Source organism: Nesoenas mayeri, assembly GCF_963082525.1.
Source record: "Nesoenas mayeri genome assembly, chromosome: 13".
NCBI lineage: Eukaryota > Metazoa > Chordata > Aves > Columbiformes > Columbidae > Nesoenas > Nesoenas mayeri.
The window spans coordinates 13,544,500-13,565,211 of NC_137550.1; the positions used below are offsets into that span (position 1 = coordinate 13,544,500).

General features: G+C 50.5%; 1 protein-coding gene across 1 annotated transcript; it reads right to left on the reverse strand.

Moving 5' to 3' along the window:
• Nucleotides 1-9,083: 9,083 nt before the first annotated feature.
• LOC308045509 (BTB/POZ domain-containing protein KCTD12-like) lies at nt 9,084-12,123 on the reverse strand. The gene is made up of 2 exons (XM_080352817.1): nt 12,037-12,123; nt 9,084-10,284 (listed from the first exon to the last, which is right to left on the reverse strand). Exon 2 carries the CDS (start codon nt 10,258-10,260, stop codon nt 9,373-9,375), a length of 888 nt encoding a protein of 295 aa, XP_080208943.1. The 5' UTR covers nt 10,261-10,284; nt 12,037-12,123; the 3' UTR covers nt 9,084-9,372.
• Nucleotides 12,124-20,712: the final 8,589 nt, after the last annotated feature.

The window sequence follows — 20,712 nt, forward strand, 5'->3', positions numbered from 1 at the left end:
GATTTTTTTCTGGTTGAAAGCTCTGAGGAAGTGATTCCCAGCTGGGGTAAAACAGCGTAACTACTTGGCAGGTTTCTTATTTAGAGTGTCGCCACTGGAGACTGTTTTAAAACAGCTTGGCTTTGCCAAAAAAGTGCCTTTGCCGTGCTTCCTAGTTCCAGGTTCCTTAGTGGAGAGCAGATGTGGGCAGGCTGTGCCCTGCATCGCACTGGTTTGTGATGGCTCAGAGGTGAGGGAAGTGCTGGGGTGTCCATTCCATCACCTCCAGGACAGCTTGGCTCAGCAGAGCCTCCCTGTAAGGACCAAACAGGACCAGTTTGCCTCAGGTTGCAGGTTGGGGAAACTGAGGCAGGGTGAGATAGGAGAGGCTGAACCCAGGGCCTGTGCCCATCCCTGCAGCATCCCTGTTCCACATCAGGATGAGACCCCAGCACCCACCACACTGCTGCCCCCGGCAGTGGAAGAAAACCATTGCCACCTCAGCTGGGTCCCCAAACAGCAGAAGCAGAGCCTGGTGTACCCAGCAAAGCACAGACCCACCTGGCTGCACAGGGATATGCAAAGAGGATCCTTGCTCTTTTCCCTTGCTCCTGTTGATGATTTTCTCTGCAATATACCCCATGGATCAGTGAAGAGATGGCAGAAGCCTTCCTGCTCTGCTGGACCCTGTCTCTTTGGGCCATGAAAGCCATCAGCTTATCTGGCTACAGGGATTTGCTAATGTGGTACTGATAAACACTGTCTGTCTGGCCAACCCTGAAGCACAAGATCAGGTTAAGGAAAACTTGAGATTTTTTTTCTTTTCCTTTATTTATTTTTTTGTGTGTGTGTGTGTCTTTGAGCTTTAAACATTTATGCCTTTGTTTGGTTTTTGGTTCTGAGCCCTCTCTTGTCATGGAAAACCACCACAAACTAGAAACCAAACAAAAGCTCAACGTCTAGTGGAACTGCAGCTTCCAGCAAAGCTGGGAGGGCCAAGGCAGCCACGCTAGCAGAAGTCTACAAGCACGGCCCCAAGGGTGGGCAACAACAATATTCTGGGGTCAGTGGGATGGGATTACGTATTTGTACCAGTGCAGGGGAGTCCCGATCTGGGCACAGCAGCAGTGTTGTCTTTGCAGATGCTCGAAAGCAGCTCCCCCCTCCAGAAGACTGAGCTGCACCCTCGGGCACTGTCTGCTGGTTAGGGAGTCTCTGTCTTTCGAGACACTGGCAGGGAAAGAGAATCCTGGCAGTGTCACTTCTGCCTTGTCCCTGTTCCTCAGGGAGAGCTTTGGAGGGGCAGGGCCCTTCTGCAGGGTCCATGGAAGGAGAAATGAGGGTGCAGGCTGTGCGGGTGGGGGGAATAGCTAGGGACTCTTTTTGCAGAGGTGGTGGTTCCCCTGCCCACAGTGTCCACTCGTGGGATGCAGTCCGGGGAGGATGGTGGTGGCCCCTGCTAGCGCCAGTGGGTCGATGTCCCCAGGGACAAGGATGTTCCTCCTGCTCCTGAAGGCTGTAACCAGCCCTGCAGCACCCAAAACTGCTCCTTGTCACCTGCCCAGCCCTGGTTTTGAGTGGGGATGGAGAAATTTTAAAACGTTAGGGATGAAAGAGTGGTGTGTCAGAGATGTCCCCCAGCCCCTCCAGAGGAAGGACACCAGCCATACCCCAGCATGCTGAGCCCCTGCAGTCCTGCTCTGGGGCATGGGCCGTGGCCAGGAGCTGATGCTGGGGAGTGCGGAGGAGGAATAGCAAACCCACAAGCCAGTTGTTTTTATTGCTTCTTTATATGGCAATGTTCCCTCATCCTCTGCTGGGACCTTCCAGGGCTGTTCCTGCCCATCCCTCCTTCTTGTTCCCGCTCTGCTAGGAGCACAGAGGTTTTATAGCATCCTCTGTGGAGCACGAGGGCTTCACCAAAAGCCCTGTCTGGGGGATGGTCCCTGCTGCCAGGCTCTGGTGACCCTTGTGGCTGGGTTATGTGGTGGCTCTGAGGCTGCATGCCCTGGAGATCGCTCTTGGGACGGCTCTGCAGTTATGTGACACGCAGAAATCCCCAAGGTTGCTCTCAAGGCTCCCATGCCCTCCCACTGAGCTTTACTCTGGATTTTATGTTCCCTTGCCTTAAATAAAGTTCTTGTTTTTAGAAACCCACTCATTTGTCCCAGTAATTCTACTCCTTCTCCATCAGGGACTTTCTGTCAAAGGCACTGCTGCCTCCCTCCAGATCCACATGAGGAGCAGAGACTTGCTGCAGAGATTTGTGGGTGAAGCAGCTCTTTCACAGGTCTCTGGCTGGTTATCCTCTATTAACAACACATCTGCCAGACTGCTGCCTGGCACCTCTGACTCAGATGCCTTGCCAGGCTCTAGGGATTGCCCTCAACATCTCTAAACTCAGGGGCTATATGCCCATACGCCTTGGTCAAACCATGCTGGGATGAAGGAAGATCTGGTACAGGCAAGCTGCCACCCAAGGCAGAGGTGCAATGTATGCTCTACAGGCTCAAAGGGTAAGCCTTAAGCATCTGAGCATCCTTGATCTCCCAGTTCTGCTCAGTGCCTCGATCTGCCTCCACAGGAGACCTGTACATCAAACACAAACCTGACCCTGGTGCACTTCAGGGTTCTCCAGCTCCTGTGCAGGCTCAGTATGCTGCTTGCAGAGGGTGGGGAGTGCACGAAGTCTATTTTCTTGAGTGGTTTTGCTTCTTAAAGGTTGAGCTCATGCTCTGGGCAGGGGGAGGGGGATTTGACAAGGTCTGCTGTACTCTAAAACATATTTTCATGAGACTAGCAGTCTCCTAATAGTTGAAAAACTGACAAGTTGGAATGAAACTAGCCCACAGATTCAGGTCCTTTAAGAAAAGGGAAGGAATACACTGTGTGAGGTTGCACATATCTTTCTTTAAGAAATTGAACTAACACCATCTAGGCACTGGGAGCAGCTTCCTCAACATTGAAGGGACCTGCACATTCAGAAAGGGCTGAGGAGCAAACTGGGCTCACTGGAGGCTGGGCAATGGAGGTTGTGCATCTCAACTGGCACCTGAAACTTGGCTTCCACTTGTAAAATGGCCCCCATATCTACAGCACCCTTCTGCGTGCTTGTGGTGAAACTGGGCTGTTTTTCCCAGCCATGGTCCTTGGGGTGGGCATTGAGGTGTCCACTGTCAAGCTCTGCAAAAGGCCCTGGGCAGGGGATTGCTCTGAGCTGCTGTGGCCTGGGCAGGCTGAGTCAGTCTCTATCCTCTGCTGTGGTGGCTTTGATATGGTTCCTCCCATCAGATGTGGGTGGCCTGGACCCAGCTCTGGCATCACCTGGGGAGAACATGCCAAGGAGCTCAGGTCTAGAGAAAGAGGACACAGTGTACTCCTCTCCCCTGCCTTCCCACAGAGATCCTCTAAATGATGATGGGAGACAACCACGACAAGGCCAGGCTCACTCACTTCGGTGGTCAGGAATCACAGAATCACAGAATGGTTGGAGTTGGAGGTACCTCTGGAGATCATCCAGTCCAACCACCCTGTTGAAGCAGGGTCACCAGAGCAGATCACACAGGGCTGCGTCCAGGCGGGTTTGAATGTCTCCAGAGAAGGAGACTCCACAACCTCTCTGGTCAGCCTGTTCCAGGGCTCTGTCACCTCAAAGGAAATAAATTTCTCCTCGTGTTTAGATGGAACCTCCTGTGCTTCCATCTATGCCCGTTGCCCCTCATCCTGTTGTTGGGCACCACTGAAAAGAGTCTTGTCCATCCTCTCAACACCCACCTTGGAGATATTTATAAGCATAAATAAGGTCCCCTCTCAGCTTCTCCAGGCTGAACAGACCCAGCTCTCTCAGTGTCTCCTCATAAGAAAGATGCTCCAGACCCCTCATCATCTTCATAGCCCTTTGCGGGACTCCCTCCAGTAGTTCCTCGTCCTTCTTCAACTGGGGAGCCCAGAACTGGACACAGAACTCCAGATGTGGCCTCACCAGGGCAGAGCAGAGGGGGAGGATAAATAACTTCCCTTGACCTGCTGGTCACACTCTTCCTAATGCACCTAACATCAGCTCATCCCCGCCTGCTGGCCCTGATCAGCCTTTGCCAGAGCTCCTAAATTAATCCAGGAAAGCTGGGTTTGTACAGCTCCTCCAGTAACACCAGCCAGGTGATTTGTGCTTTCCATACAAATGCTCTTCTTCACGCTGCTGGCAGGAAAGGCTTTTTGTGTCCCTGATTAGAACTGTAAGAGAGGATGGCACTTAACAATATGCAGTAAAGAGCTGTGTTTGTCCTCTATAATTGCTGTGTGCTTCTCTGCCTCCTGCTGAACCACATCATCGAATTTTGGCCTGAGTGTAGGGAACTGTGGGGCTGAGTTAAGTTTTCTGTGCTCTAGAATAGTCTGTGAACAGGAAGAAAGTTTATTTCTGATGGCATATTTGTCCTGCTGCCTTGAGGACCCCTTTAGGGTCACTTTAAGGATGTTGTTGGCAAAACAAACTATGCATTAGGGTGTCTAGCCTGGAAAAGGGTAAGGAAAGAGAGAGAACAGACATCTGGGATGCAGGGGTTGTACTGTGGACTCAAATATGATTTAGATGAAATCTGGTTTAGTCTGTTTTCAAGAACATATTTCAGTCAGATACTGTACAGCTCTCCCAGAGGAGGGGGGGATGATAACTCCCAGCCATCCATCACCTAGAACTATGCAAAACTTTTTAAAATGCAAACGTCTTTTAAGAAAACTTCATGCATGTCATGAAGTCACAAAGTCTAACCTGCTTTAGCTTAGGACAAATTGTCAGCACGGGTTGAACTAGCTTCATTTGGCAAAGTGCTCCCCACCGGCTGCCGGAACAGCTTACCCAACCCAAAGCATCTTCTGGCTCTCGGGACTTCCAGCAAACGCAAACCATCGCTGCTCAGCTGCGTTCCCTCTCCTGCTTCTCCTGTGGCCCCAGGAAGGAGGCCCAGAGATCTCTTCGTGGCTGGCCAGAGCACAGCTTGCTCTGCAGATTGTCTCATCCCTTGTGCATTGCAGCCAACTGGTATCAGCTGCCAAACTGAGCCTAAAACCTTTGTTCTGTTAAACCCCTTCCTAGAGAAAAGCATCCAAGCTGCAGTTTCTGCACCAAGAAATGGAGAACCCCCATCTCTCTGATGGTTTTTCTCAGCAGCAAATACCCATGCTGTTAAAGGTAGCTTTTGGGGTTTTATTTTTCAAACTAGAAGGGGTTGGATCCAGCTTCCAGATACTGCTGCTTTTACCCTTTCTCTTCTTGATCAGTGAGTACTTCGTTATTTCAACACTGTGATCTAGTCAGTCTTGATCTTGGTGTTGTGCTGAGCAGCCTGGGCTTCTCAGGTTTCCCATGGCAAGACGGGATTTCTAGGCTGGGAACAGAGTTTTCTGTGACTCTCTTCTAGCCTCTCTAATCTTCTGGACCCCACAGGATCCTGCTCATCCTCTTCCCAGTCCATCAGTATTGATCTTCTCCATCCTTATGGCTGGTGGCAGGATGGGGAGAGCTCAGTTTCTGGGCAGGGAAGGATCAAATGGGGTTTCCTTAGAGAGGGGCTGAAGTCAGACCTCAGACATAAAATGTTTTCGGATGCTCTCTCAGGGTGGCAGAAGTGTTTGATGGAGACAGATGGGATTTGGCTTCTCCTTATGGGGAAAGCTCAGTTCCTGCAGTGTTTGTGCAGAATGAGATGCCGAGTGAGTAACCAGCAATTTGTGGGCAGGGTGCTTGCCTGGGAACGCAGACCCAGCCCGAGTTCATGTTCTGCCTCATTTGAACGAGGGATATTATTTTGGGATGGAAGATTTTCTGGGGATTTCTAAATGAAAGGGTGAGTTACATTACCCCTCAGAGGGAAAACGAGCTTTGAAAGCTTAAACCCCCTTTATGAAAACATTCCTTGGTTTCTAGTGATCTCAGCAGCTGCTGAGCTTTGCAGTGAGACCGGACACCTTCCCAAAGGACACTCTCCCCCACTGTGGTCCACGCTCTTCCACAAGGGACCTGATGCCACACAGAGACCCCTTGGGAGGTTTTGGGTTTTTTATGCTACCCTAAAAATCATCCTCAAGGCCAAGCTGGTGGCCGGTCTGGTATCTGGCTCTACCTTAGCCACAGTGCCCACCTCTCACTCACAGCAGGGCTTCTCTCAGAAAAGCCAATGAGTGCTCTGTGCAGGTCAGATTAAAAGAATCACAGGGATCCCTCCTGGCCCTGGGCTTTTGCAGACAATGTAAGTGATCCCCCAATGCACATGAAACCCATTCTGGCTTGCCTAGTGGTGTGCACTGCCCGTGTGCCTGTCCTTGGAGGTGCTAGCCCTCCTACACTGGAGCAAAGCCACCCATGGCTGATCTGGGGGCAGCCAGCTCCTCTCCAAAGCCCTGGACCTGCCATGCAGGCAGAGGATCTTCACCTACAGCTCCTAGATAGGAGCAGGGTGCTGCCACCGGCGCCTCTACCCGGTGCATGGTTCTGTGCTAGCTGGGAGCATCAACTTAAACCAGTTGTGCATTGGCAGAAACTAGTGCCTGAAGAGCAGGGTCACGCCACCTCCTTGGGAAGAGAAAAATCACCAACATGCAGGAGGGAAGGAAACTGAACAAGAGTTGTTTTTACCCCTGAGTGCCTATGGACATCCTGGATGGTGGGAGATGAGAAGCTCAAGGGTAGCTAAGTAGGCCTAGGTGCTTCAAATGAGCCCAACGTAGAGACAGAGCACCATGGTCCAGCAGGCACCTCGAGATGTGGAAACACACAGAAATGCAGGTGTGTTTCCAGGAAAGCCAGCAAAACAGGCGACATCAGGAAAGTGCCTTCTGTGCCGTCTCCTTGAAGCCCTGGAGACCAGGAGAGCTTCACAACTCACTTCAGCCATCCCCTGCTGTTTTTTTTCCCCAGGTCAATTGATTTGCCACGATTGATCGGAGGATGAGTACCTTAAATCACGGCTTTTCCATGCCACCATGGATCAAATTGACCAGGTTCTCCTCCCAGCCACAGGCAGCAGCAAAAGGACACTTGTCCATTACTATACATATGCAAAGAAAAGAAACCAACCCAAAATTGTTGGTTTGGTTGTTTTTTTTTGAGATAGATCTCAATGAAAGTATTTTTTTCTGCAAAGTATCAGTTTTCATGAAAGTCATCAGACTCTAAAATGATTCAAAAGTAAACTCTTCTGCTCTGATCATATTACACTTGGTGTATTGGTTTTAACGGCCCAGATCACATAACCTGGCAGATCAAAACCACCTAAATGTCGACTTTGCCATTATGGTCTCTCCCTCACGAAAAACACTTGCTCCTGTGAGATCCATTTTTCATTTCATTTCCAGGGGGAAAAGCAAACTTCCGAACACCCATGTCTCTCACAAGGCAGTAATTTCTTTTTCCAGTCAGTCCTAATTAATAATGATCAGAAAAACTTTAATTAAAAAAAAAAAATACAACCAAACGTGGAGTGCATGTCCCTTCTTCCTTTATTTAAAAAGGCTTTAATTCTGCCCTTCAGCCTCTCTCTCCACACCGAGCTCAAGTTCCCTTTTTTTTTTTAAAGCTGGTTGGCATTTCCTCTTCAAAGTGCTGTTGCAATGAGGAACGGGCCCTTATAAAAATACCATTTTCGCCTTCCCCTTCTTCAAGGGCTGCCTTACCGTGAAGTTTTGCTTGCCCTGCATACCAGAAGGCTGCAGCCCTCCTGCCTCTTGGGAAACCAGCTGCAAGCCTTCCTCCCAAATGAACGACCAGAGGAAAAGTCCTGTTGGCTGGTGAGATGATCCTTTAGCTCCCTGCACCAAGAGCTTCACAGGGGCTGCTGGGGAAGCAGCCAGGGGTGGAGGACCAGGGGTGGAGGACCAGGGATGGATGGTGGGTATGAGGGAGACGAGAGCAAGCAGGCAGCGGTTGGGGACATCAGGGGACGGAGGTCACCTATGAGTGCTCCTGCAGGTGTTGGCACAGAGATCTGCAGGCTGACACCTTGGTCCAGAGCTCACAAGGCTCTGCTTGAGTGATGGGGATGAATGTATCACCCAGGGCTGGTCTGCAAGCAAGCAGATAATTCTAGACCACATCATTTCATCAGGGATGTGCAACTTTGCAGTTAAGCCCAGCTGGGATGGGAGCAAAGATTCAGAGAGAAGGGGGGTGGTCAGAGTAGGGAAAGAGGGCTCCAGTAAGTTTGTCCTCCTTCCTTCTCTTCACTTGAATCTGTATACTACGGCATATCGCTCCTGCCCATGTGCCAGCGCTGTTCTCCTGCTCACACAACAGCTCAGTGCCCACAGCACACACCCAGCGCTACCTCCTTTGCACACGAAGATGGAGGCAAGTTGGTTTTGTTCCTTTATTACACATTGCCCAGGCATGGCAAAGCAGCAGCAGCCAGCCCCAGGCCCACAGGCAGGCTGTGGAGAGCTGGGGTTGCAGAGACCTTCACAAGAGATTGCTGAAATAGCAAAGATTTTAGTGGTGGGCAAAGATTCCCTTTAACCTGTGAAGTCGTGGCTGAGCCCAACTGCCGCTCACTGGAGCAACACAACCTGTCCCTCTGAGCCCACATCGCTATCATACTCTCAAGGAAAGATAAAGATACTTTTTTCTGACAGATCTCCAACCAGTTTGGGAGATGTATAAGCATTTTACACCCAAGAGCATGTAAAGCCTTCCCCACTCCCCCCCACCCCCCAACATGTGCATGAACAGAGCATTTGTCTATTCACCCCCTCCCAGTGCCCCCCCAAAAAAACCCCAAGGCGTCCCAGAGCAGCAGCAATGCTTTGAATCAGAACTGCAAACACAGGGCGCATCTTTATCTAACCTTCCCCAGCACTGACAGTCTAAATGCTAAGCTGCTTACATGGGCTAATGGCAATATATCCGTGCTGCCAGGCTTCATCTTTCCACCCCCACCCTCCTCTCAGCTTCCCACCTTTCTCCATGTCCTTAAATCAACACTTTCCCACTTGAACCCCTTGGCAGATCAAATACAGCATATGCAGCAGGTACCTGGGGAGCTGCAGGAATCCCAGCCCAGAGCACAGTTCAGTGTATCCCTCCCTCCCACCCAAAACACGTACACGACAGAGTCCAAGTCCACACATCCAGGGAGGGTTGGGAGCTACAGGCGGCTACTGCGAAGTTGGAGACAGGGAAGAAGGCTGTTGGTCAGCAGCTGCTACAAGGAAGAGTCAAACAGGTTCAACGTGGAGGAAGGAATGGGGGAAAAATAACCAAGAACAAACTCAAAAGGAGGCAAAAGGGGGTTGCTGGGATTCAGGGGTTGGATGTCTGTCTACCTTCTAGTCAACAACAGCCAGCACAGGAGAGGAAAGGGAGAGTTGGTGTTTGGTTTGCGAGGTGTTTATTTTTTGGTGTCACTCACGGTAGAAAACATATTCGGTGTAAGAGGTCCAGATCCTGTCATCTGTCTGGTCATGGGCGAAGGCACAGGTGCCTGTGGAGTTGCAAGCCACCATGTGGAAGCCAGCATCAGCCAGTTTGTCAAAGGCTTGCTCCAAGAAGGTGAATTTGAGGTAGTACCGGGAGGTGTACCTTTCCGGGGGCCTGTCCGGGTCCCTGCTCTCATTCAAGGTATCCCCAAAGACCTCCTTGGCCAGCGCCGTCTTGCCACAGACCATGATCCGTGCCACCCTGCGGAACTTGGCATCCGTCTGGCTGTCCCTGCCCAGGGTGTACGTACCCCGGTAGCCGATGGTGATGAAACCTGCCCTGCGGATGTCGGTGCCGGCAGCACCCATGCCAGTGGTGACACCCCCAGGGCCACCAGCCACAGTGCTGGGGAGCATGGCACTGGCAGAGGTCAGGTTGCGGGTGGCATCCGTGCTCGGGGAGATCTCCTCTGGGTCGCTTTGGCATGGGTCATCTCCCAGCGAGTTCTGCTTGCTGAACTTGGGGGCCAACATCTTCACAAGCTCCGGCAGCATGAAATATTCAGCCTCTCGCTGCAGGCGACTCCTCTCTGGGAAGTGGTCAGGCAGCACGAGCTGCTGGTCCCTCATGTAATCCAAGATGTAGCGGAAGAGGAAACCATCCCGGTCCACGAAGAAACGTCCCTTGCTGTCACGGGCCAGGGAGCGGACGTTCTTCTGGGTGAACATCTCCCAGAGGAGTGAGCCAGGCACGCTGACCAGGGTGGGGTGACGGGTGATGTAGACTTGCCCACCCACATTGAGCTCAATTATCTCGGGGAAAGGGAAGTCCTCGCTGGGTTTGGCACAGCCCCCGTTGTCTGCCAGGGCCATAATGATCTACTGCTGCCTTCCCACCTGCAACAAAAAGCGGCAACATGCCAATGTTAAGCCTGCCAGCAAATGCAGCTCACCGTTCCACCGATCCCAAGCCAGACTGCACTTGCTTTGGGGCAGCAAGCAGTGCAGGATCAGGCCGCTGTCTCTCCAGGAGTCTAGAAGTCAGTTATCTTCCCTAATCTCTGGTTCCTGGAATAAGCAGCATTAGCTAATGCCGCTTTCCCTTCCATGCCACAAGAACGGAAAAGCATTGTCTCTGGTTAGAACATGCCATCTCCACCTGCAGCTCTCCCAGCAGTCAGCTCCCAGGGCTGGGGCTCGGCACCTTTGCCAAGGAAGGTGCAGGGATGCTGTACCGATGTTAACAACAGGAAAGCCAGGACTGTCCCACCCTGGGTCTGACCGGTGAGCCGCCTGGCCCAGCATCCTGCCGGTCAGGAGGAGCTGCCAAGTGTGCTGGGGAGGACTGCATTATGGAGCGGTGCCACCTGCCGAACCAGTGCACTGGAGGGGGGTTTATGGTCTCACACAGGGAGCACCCACAGGTCTGCCAGAAAAGCAGCCACTAAAAAGGACAGAGTGACAGTGCCTTTTGGCACTCCTGCTCCATCCTTGCTCCTGGAAAGTACTCGATAGAGACTCAAGGCCAAGCTGAGAGCAGGTGAGAGATGGCAGAATCTCTCCAAGGGTTGGGACCAAGACAAATACTGGGCTACTCGTACAGCCTTGGGCCAGATGCCATATATTTATACATTTTCCAAAGGCAAGCTGATTCTTAGCCATCTCTTGACACCGCAAATCAGCGCTTACATAAACCTGGCACAGCAGACAGGCTCCTGATCCAAACCATGCTTCATGCAGGGATTTAGGAGACCATGGAGAAAAGGGTTTTCCCTGCACTGTCCCCAACTGCCGGGCAGGGTTGGCCTGAAGCTCTGCCGTCTCCCCTGTGTAACGTTAGTGCAGCCCTAGGGCTGCTTTGAAGTTGGCAGTAGCTGCCTGTACCCCCCGGGAACTGGTCCTGCAGCCAAGAAACAATACTAAGTCTTGGCCCATCCTTGTGTCCTGCTGTACAGCTTCACAGGAACAGCACAAAAGGATCCCAATGCAAATTTCAGAGAAACTAAAGGGCAAAGATAAAACTCTGTGGGCACTTTTGGGTATGGGGGAAAGCTAAGCCTGCATTTCATGGCCACACACCTCCTCCCAGCTCATCGGGACGCCCAGGGAAAGTCGATTTTGAACAAGAAGCGACTCAGGCAAGCCTCTACCAAGGATCAGAAAGTGGATCAGCCAGGTCCACATGGCTTCCAGCTTCCCAAATCCTTTCCTGCAGTGGCTTTGAGTCTCTTTCTCTGGTGACATGCATACGCCGCTGTCCCCCTGCTACAGAAGACCAGGCAGGAGCCTGGAGACAGGTCCCTTTATTACGGGTGGCAGGGGCTGAGGGCTGCCCAGAGCACGGCTGGGAGTTTGCAGGGGTGTGTGGGGGGACACAACAACAAAGACGCCTCTCCCCGCCCGCCTCATGCACGGAGCGCTGTTGCTGGCAGCTGCAACCCCCCACCCCGGACCGGGCAAAGAGGCAGCGGGACACCGGCGGGGACACCGGCGGGGACACCGGCGGGGACACCGGCGGGGACACCGGCGGGGACACCGGCTCAGCCAGGAGCCAGAGCCGTCCCCAGCATCGCACCGGCCAGCGAAGGGACCCTCCTCCCCACAGCCTGTCCCGGCTCAGCGGGCTGGCAGCCCCGCCGCCCGCCTCACCTCCGCAGGGCGGCCCGGCCGCTCCGTACCCGTCCAGTCCGCGCCGTTCCCGTAACGGTTCGCGCCGTTCCCGTAACGGTCCGCGCCACCGCTCCGCTCTGCCCGCCCGGCTCTGGCGCTGTCGTTTTATCCTCGGGGAGGCGGCGAGCGCCGGCCCCCGCCGGCCCCGGACCCGCCTCGCCCCCGCCCTCCCTCCCCGCCTCCGGATCGGTCTCCCCCTCATCCCCGCACCCACCCCTCATCTGGAGCTCCGTGCCAGGGGATCCCCCGGGGGGCCCCTTTTCACCTCCCGGCAAAGCAGATTTGGCTCTAACGCCGCTACCCAGAGTCTCCCTCTCAGCACCCACAAGGGCAAAAAAGCTTTGAACGTGCGGGAAAGGCAAGTGCATGGGGAGCCTTTATTTCACAGAATCCCAGGATGTCAGGGGCTGGAAGAGACCTGGAAAGCTCATCCAGTGCAATCCCCCCATGGAGCAGGAACACCCAGATGAGGTTACACAGGAACCAGGCGGGTTGGAATGTCTGCAGAGAAGGAGATTCCACAACCTCCCTGGGCAGCCTGGGCCAGGCTCTGCCACCCTCACCATGAACAAGTTTCTTCTCCTCTTTCAGTGGAACCTCCTGTGTTGCAGTTTGCACCCATTGCCCCTTGTCCTGTCACTGGCTGTCACCGAGAAGAGCCTGGCTCCGTCCTCCTGACACTCCCCCTTTCCATATTGATCCCCATGAATGAGTCTCCCCTCAGTGTCCTCTTGTCCAGCTCCAGAGCCCCAGCTCCCTCAGCCTTTCCTCACACGGGAGATGCTCCACTCCCTTCAGCATCTTGGTGGCTGCGCTGGACTCTCTCCAGCAGTTCCCTGTCCTGCTGGAACTGAGGGGCCACAACTGGACACAATATTCCAGGTGTGGTCTCCCCAGGGCAGAGCAGAGGGGCAGGAGAACCTCTCTGACCTACTGACCACCCCCTTCTAACCCACCCCAGGATGGAGTTTGCTGGAAGTACTTATATTGTTTCTCCTCTGTCCAATCGGCTGTTTTCCCCAACACCTTATAGTGCTCCTTCAAACTTAGTTGAAATTGCCCAAAGAATTCAAAATATCTGAGTGAGACAAATGCAGAGGTACACTTCATACATGGTATACACATGTGTACTTGCACTGTGATCGTATTATTCTTGTTTCCTTAGGAAAAGAGCCTAAAAATAACCTGAATTTGATAATGCATTTGGAAGGCAACAAATGCAAGGTGCCCCTGGGCAACTGGTTGGAGGCTCCCCACAGAAAATGTTCTGCCCAGCGCCCTTGGCAAGGTTGTATCCCTGCTCAGAGCAGGACCTGCAGGGATGGGGACTCTATTTTGGGGTCAGCAAAGGTATCCTGGAGGCTGTGCATCCTTGCACTGAGAGTCAGGGTGGGAGCCCAGGACAGACATGGTTAGAGGAGGATGGCAGGGGAGATGCTGGTGCTGAGGTCTTGGGAAGCCATGTAGAAACTGTGCTCCATGAAGGGCTCCAGGCATGTAGCAACTACATCAAGATATGTTTTAACCCTGTGTCTGTGCCACTACATCTTGGAAGAGGAAGCTCAGACCGTCTTGCCCGTCCTCCCTTTGGACTGGAGAGATGAATACTGGATAACACTTTCTTCTCTTGGTGGCGTTCAGCATGATTAGCCTTGTTCTGCAGGCAAATTCCTGTCCGCTGTCATCTGAGCAACAATTCACCCCTCTGCAATTCTCATGCCAACCCCTGTGTTTGTATCGTGTGACGTAACATCAGGGAAACGTTGGTGCCTTCAACAGACCTTGCATTGAAGTGAAAATGCACTGTGCTCTTCAGTGCTTCATCACCTGCATTACCAAGACTCGAATTGGTGCAATTATTTTCATGAGCTGCGATGGAAAGCATGCAGGTCACTACTGACATGTCTTGAGGCAACTTAAAGTGTGGTCTCCAGAGAAGGAGGGGTTGATTGGTGCTGTAGAAGTGATGAGGGGGTCTGGAAAGTCAGAAGAAGTTGCCAACAGGTTTTATAAACCAGCCTTTACAAGTTCTTCCAAAACAGAATGAAACAAGAATTTGGGTCCCTCTCTGATTTCTGAAGGCTTTTATCAACTGCAGCAGTGGGACACGATTCCTCCACATCCCAAGAGAAGGAAGGAACAGGCTTAATGTGTGTTTACTTGTGTGCACTCTGTTATTACACAGAACGTGGTCTGGTGATTGCAAGGAAGGTGCTGGCATAGCTTCTTGGCTGCTATTTCCAGTTTGTTAAGCTTTCTGAGCTTGGACACAATTCACTTCACCTCACAGTGCCTCGACCTCCTCATCCTCAGACAGGGAGTCCTGCCCGCTCTCCAGTGACCATAAGCTTCGCTAAAATCCCCATTGTACCGCTCCAAAACTCTTTGGAAGGTCTTTTAATATGTATTTTTAAGGGGGCAAATGGCTATAAACTGAAAATGAGACACAAGTTTTTCCATAGTTTGATTATTTTCTCAGCTAAAAAAGAAAAAAAAAAACAGTTATGCACCCTGCTCTGATGATGATCTTGTGATACATCACATTGCAAGGATGTTGTCACAGAGACCCGACACTGCTACATCTGCTTGATGAGTTCCTTATCTAGAGATAACAAGAAGAAATACATGTTGAGGGAGGAATATTTGTTAGAGGAAAAAACTCATAATTCGTGTATGTCAGAAGGGTCCAGCACACACAGTTTCAAATTCCACTATGCCATTGTTATCATTCACAAATGAGGGGTAAATGCAGGAAACTTTCATCCTTAAACAAAGTGGAGCTCGTCTTAAAAAGGCAGCAGAAGCCCTGACTGCAAGTCTCTTATGTGGCACTGCATTACTCTTAATACATTCAGGGTCTTATAGCTGTGTCACCATCAGTCAGCAGGAAAATTACCCTTTACAGCTTCTCTGTTCCTCTCTCTTCCCCATCTGCATTCCCCCCTTCCTCAGTGCAGTGCTTCTTTCAGCTTTCCTCTTGCCATTCCCTCTCTATGCACTAATTAAAATCCCACCCTGGGGTTTTTGAGTGTCAATGAGAATAGTGGAGGGTCAAAGAGGCTCTCACCCCTGAGTCACTGATCCTATGCAGGCTCTTGATGCCCATAAATCAGCAGCAAACCTGTACAGACATCACTGAGACACATCTTTGTCTCTCTTCCTTCACCTCCCTTCTCCAGGAGCTGTAAAGCTCTGTCTGTAGGCACCAGACATGTGCACATGTGAAGTTAAATCAAAGTGATGATCCTCCAACGGTTCTTCCTCTAACACCCTCTGCTCTCTGTGCTGAGGACTCGCTGTGTCCGAATGAGCAGCCTGGAAACTTCAGGCACCACTAGCTTCTATAAAAAGTGGTTAATCTGCTTCTGCTGGGTGAGGAGCTCAGGTGGCTTTGCAGCGCTGGGAACTGAGTGGGTAAGAGGCCACATATGTCTGACCTTGTCTGCTATGGTCCCAGTTGAGACTTCAGGCTGGCATTTCAATAATTTACTTATGCATCTTATCTTTCCCATTTTTAGCAGCATCTGCCAACTTGCACTACAGTGGTTGTGTCCTTTCTGTGGCAGATAGGTTTGGACAAGGAAGGAAAAAGGCTGCGCTTAATGGTGTGCTTTAATTGGCTTTTCATTATGAAAGCTTAGATGTCTCTGCAGCAAAGCATGGTTAGAAATCAGTAGCAGGATGAGGACTAGGCTGCAAACTCCTCCCAAAATGTGGGAGATGCTGATGATGAAGGTTTTGGTTCAGTGTCATCAATACAGGAAGATTTTCTAAGACCCTCTTGGGCAGTGATGAAACCAGCATCATCACCACTGACTTCAAGGATGATGGAAATACCGTATTGGAGATCCGTTTCCATCCTGTGCGATATTTGCTGACAGTAACGAGAACATGCGTATTCACTGATCTCATTTCACCATCTGGAGTCAGGAACTGGATGGCCACTTTGAAACTACTCATCCCTAAAGCAAAGATGTCTCATGCAGCCTTTTCTTCATGACCTCTTTTAAGCTGGGAAGTTAAAATCATGATGTAGGACTGCAAACGCCACTGTGTTTCAGGCAAGAACTGTCGGAGAAAAGCCCAACGGGGAAGGATGCTGGAGCAGGTTTGGAAATACTTCTCCATGTTTTCAGGACTCAGAGGGAAGGGGAGTCAGGAATGGCTGGTCATAGCAGAAGCAATTCCTGAAGAGCAGCAGAGCACCTCTGAGCAAGTGGCACGTCAGCACACTAACCACTCCCAATGTTTCTCTGCCTTGTACTCACTGGGATCGCTCTGGAGGACTTTTTGGACCCAAGTGAATTCTCCAGACCAAATTCCACCCTCAGTACAAGCTGGTAATCCATCCAGTTCAACCTTTTGCTGAAGCAGCTACCATGACCTTTGCTTTATCACAATATCACTCTCCTATAGGTACTTAGGTACTCTCTGTAAAAGCAAACATCCTGCCCACTGTGTTTCTAGGATGCAGATCGTTTAGACAGTGAGCTGGAAACAACCTGGGCTGTAAAACTTTCCATGTATACTTAGATTTTCTTACACAGAGGATATATTTAGGTGCTATCCCGTAAGACCCAAGCATGCATCATACAACAGAGAGATGTGATAAGAAGAAAACCTCAAGTCAAAACCAAGGTAGATGACAGGCGGGTTGCAGGAGGAACCTATGTCAGCCTCATTGCAGACAGTCTGTTCTTTGGGCTCTGCCAACACGGTGCCCCAGGGTGAAGATGCCATCTGGCTTGGCAGAGCAGCCAGGCTGAGGATGGTGCTGGTGCAAGTAGAGGGGGATAGGAGGATCTGCTTCAGCACATGCCTGCATTACAGCCAGTGTTTCTGCAAACCTGTCTGACAGACGGCTCGTCACATCCCAGCCTGGGGTTGGGAGTGAATCAGGGTGGGGAAACATGGAGTACAACAAGACACGCCAGCCCATCTGTCCTCCGAAGCCTCGGACCTGGAAGCACTCCAGTGTTGCCCTGGAATGGAGTGAGCTGTTGTGAATCTCTCTGGACCACTGGAAAAGCCCTGTGCGCTTGCTGGCCCTGTGCTCTGAGCAAGTCATAGTAATAAACCCAGAGTACCCCAAAGCAAGCTCTTGAGTATGCCCTCCCTGTACTCTCCTGCAAATGGGAGAGCTTTTGACCTCAGACATTTCCATGTCTCTCAGCTTAGACAAGTTTCTAGCACTGTATTAATGGTGAAAATGAGAAAAAAATTCTATATACTCAACATGGTGTGAGGACACCCTGCAAATCAGGAAGGAACAAGAGGAACATCTTCACCATACCAGAAAGCTTGCTTTCAACTGAGGTGCAAAGGAAATGGCTCAAACACTCCTGACTCAGGAGAAGGAAAGACCAAGCTGTTTCTGTTCATGGGACTGCTTGAAAAACTCTTTGCCTACATGCTACAGCCCCTTGGAAACTGGGCTGTAGCATCAGACTCTGTAGCTTTGGTCTGTCTCTGCTAAAAACACCATTTCTCACACGCCAACAGCAATGCAGTCTTGTAAATCTGCCAGGAATGTAGGCTAGAAGAGTCTTCCAAGGTCATCTACTCCTGGCCTGTGTTATCACACCACTCTCATCATATAAACCTTCTCCTGAATGTATCAAATCTCACCTAGGAAGTGACTAGGATTTTTACTGTCACAACTCTTGCTAAAAGAGATCATGCTGAGACCCTTCCTAAATGGATGGATGGTTCACTCTTTCCACTTCTTCTCATGCTGCCATCATCCTTTACCTCAGACAGGTCATGTCTCTTCTGCCCCTTTGCAAGTAGCTTGAAGCACAGAGGAGAGACTTGCCTGATTTGCCACTGTCAACCCACCAGCCATGGGCTAGCACAAAGCAAGAGCTCAAGGTGTCCTAAGAGCATGAGGGCGTTCAATTCCAGCCCTCTTGGAAATGCTTCCATTTTGCAGATGGAAAGACCAAGGCACAAGAGCATCAATGTGACTTTGCCAACCATGAGAGCCAAGAATCAATTTTGGAAAGCATGGTCTTATTCAAGCACTATGCCAAGGAAAGTTGTTGGCCTATTTTTCTGGCGATGTGCCCTGCGTGCCTCATGACTTTGAGTGCATGGGTAGTGCCCATGTTCAGCAGAGAGACACAGACTCAGAAGAGAGATTTCCTCGTGCTTAAAATGGTGTTTGCAGCTCAGCACTGAATTCAGCACAGCTGCTTAGATCTGACTCCAGTTTGTGAGGCTGGTTTTGAAGACCAGAGCCCTGCTGGGAATTTGAAGGCTGCCACATGGGACTCCCAAGCACTTTTTGAGGCACTACAGCATGTCAGGGGGACAGAGCTATGGAAACTGCCAGGAGAAGCAGAGGAGCTTTCTGAACAGTCAATTCAGCCTTTAAAAGTTGCCAGGACAGAGGAAGGTTAAGTAGGTGACAGTGAACACCATGTGGAGCTGTGCTTGAGTAGCCAAAATCCCAGTGGCAGGAGAAGCCCATGCATTCAGACCCTGACCTGAGTGACGAAATGGCATTTTACATGTGCTCGACATTTCCAAGTGTGTTTACTTAATGCCGATTGATTGCGAGGGACGGGAACAGATTAGAGTCTCTTATGGAGTTGCTTTTAAGCAGAAAATTCATCTCTGACTTGGTCTCCTCCAGCTTCTTCCAAGTTCAGCCTGGCCTTCAGATCTCTGATCTGAACCTGCCTAGCTCTGCCCATCTACTGTCAGAAGGCTTTAAATGTGGGGCAAAGGATTTGTTATCTTGGAGGATGTCCTGAAAGTTCATTCCATCCTATTTTCTCCTGGCCCAGCAGCAGAGGGCACATGGATTTAGGCAGTCTTCCTGGCCACAATAGATGTGAAGACCCTGTGTCTTTCGTTCTCCAACAGACACGAACTTGGGCTTGTCTGTGGATGAGTTTTGTCTGGGGGATCTGCAGCATCTCCCTCAAGCAGGTTGTGCTCGCTTGGTGCCTCTGGTGACACTTGGTCCTGCTGTTTGCTCTGGTCTCACAGCACAGGGGTCTGTCCCAGCCCATGGGGTGATGGAGAACAGGCAGGTGGAGTTCCCAGGAGGAGCTGCCTCAAAGCTGGGTGAGACATCAGCATTGCCTGCGGGCACTGGTAACTGAAGGCGTTTGCTATGGACAACTCCTAAAGCAGTAGTCACGGAAGAGAGTTGGTAAATGGACTCACATGTCATGAACAGAGATGAAACCAGCTCACCCCAAAAGCAGGAAGGAAGCAGAAGAGGTTCTAATCATTTTTTCCCAGAATAATTTCTCTTTTCTCTCCCATTAGAGAAAACTTGCAAAAGGCACCTATTCTCCAAGCAAGCCAAGAGAGACTGCATTCACTTGGGGCCGTATTTCCCTTCGCTCAGCTCAGCAACAACAGGACTCAGATTTTCAGCCTGGCTCTTACTTAGGTTTCAGAATAGGAGCCTCATTCCCCAAAGTTTTCACAAATCGACATTTCCTATGATGGCCCAACCAGCCAGATGAATAATTTCCACACTTGGTGAGAATGTAGATCCCTGTACACCAGTCGTTTTAGACTCAGCCTATTTATAGGTGTTAACTCCAGTCCCCTCTGATTTAATAATCTGCTAATCTCAGTCTCTGCACACCATGGGTATGTATTCACAGGTATAGAGGCAGCTGTGCTCTGGCACAGATGTGTTTACGTGAGTATGGTGAGTCTCAGCTTTTTGTGGTGGTAGTCTCATGGTGTTTTATCAAGGAAATTAGAAGAATAACCACCATTTTATAAACCAGGAAACCAAGTCATGCAACAATGAAATGACTTGTAACTGGAATAGAGCACAAACCAGGCTGCTGGTGGCTTGTGTGACCCATTAGACCACACAACCTTAGATATTAAAATATATAATAAGGCAGCTTTTCACCAGTGTAATTACAGCAGGGTATATCTTGTATTCAGAAGGAGATTGATTTTTAAGGTACTCGGAGCAGCACAAGAAGTGGATATTCTACTTTTTTTTACAGAAGCTTTTACTGGAGGTGATGCTGGGTTTGCTGGGGGAGACTCTCTTGACCATACATACAGTTCAGTGATCTTCCACTTCTTCCAATCCAACTGTTTTGGGATGCACGTGCCCAAGTGGCAACTGAGTTTTTTGGTGTTATTTACAGCTGATGAAGGCTTTGAAAAATCATAGCCCTGGGTTTCCCACAGCAGCGTGTTTTAAGCAAGACTTAGGTGACGGGTGCGTTTCAGGAACACAGACAAGCTTTTCTTAAGCTGGCCCAGGATTTACTTAGCCCTGCTTTAGTCACGACTGGCTTTCCAGGAGGATGCAGAGGAGCAGAATAAGGGAGGACTGGTTCCAGCTTCTGCAGGCTGAAGATGCTGGACCAGTCAGACCAGTCCATATACAGCAGCAGGGAGAAAAATGGATGAATTAAAGTGGAGCAGTTTCTTGTGTGGTTCCCAGCTGCCAATTCTTATACTCCCAGTTTAGCCTATGTGGCAAATATCTCTCCCCCCTCCTGGACATGATTTAATCTAATTAATCTGATTATCTATCAGAAAAAATAAATCTTAATAGCTGGCTAAATGTGCTGAATTAGTAGATGTTTATTAGTATTCATTATATTTATCACCACCTCGCTGTGGTGGAGCTACGAAAACATAGGGAAAAAGAGTGATAAC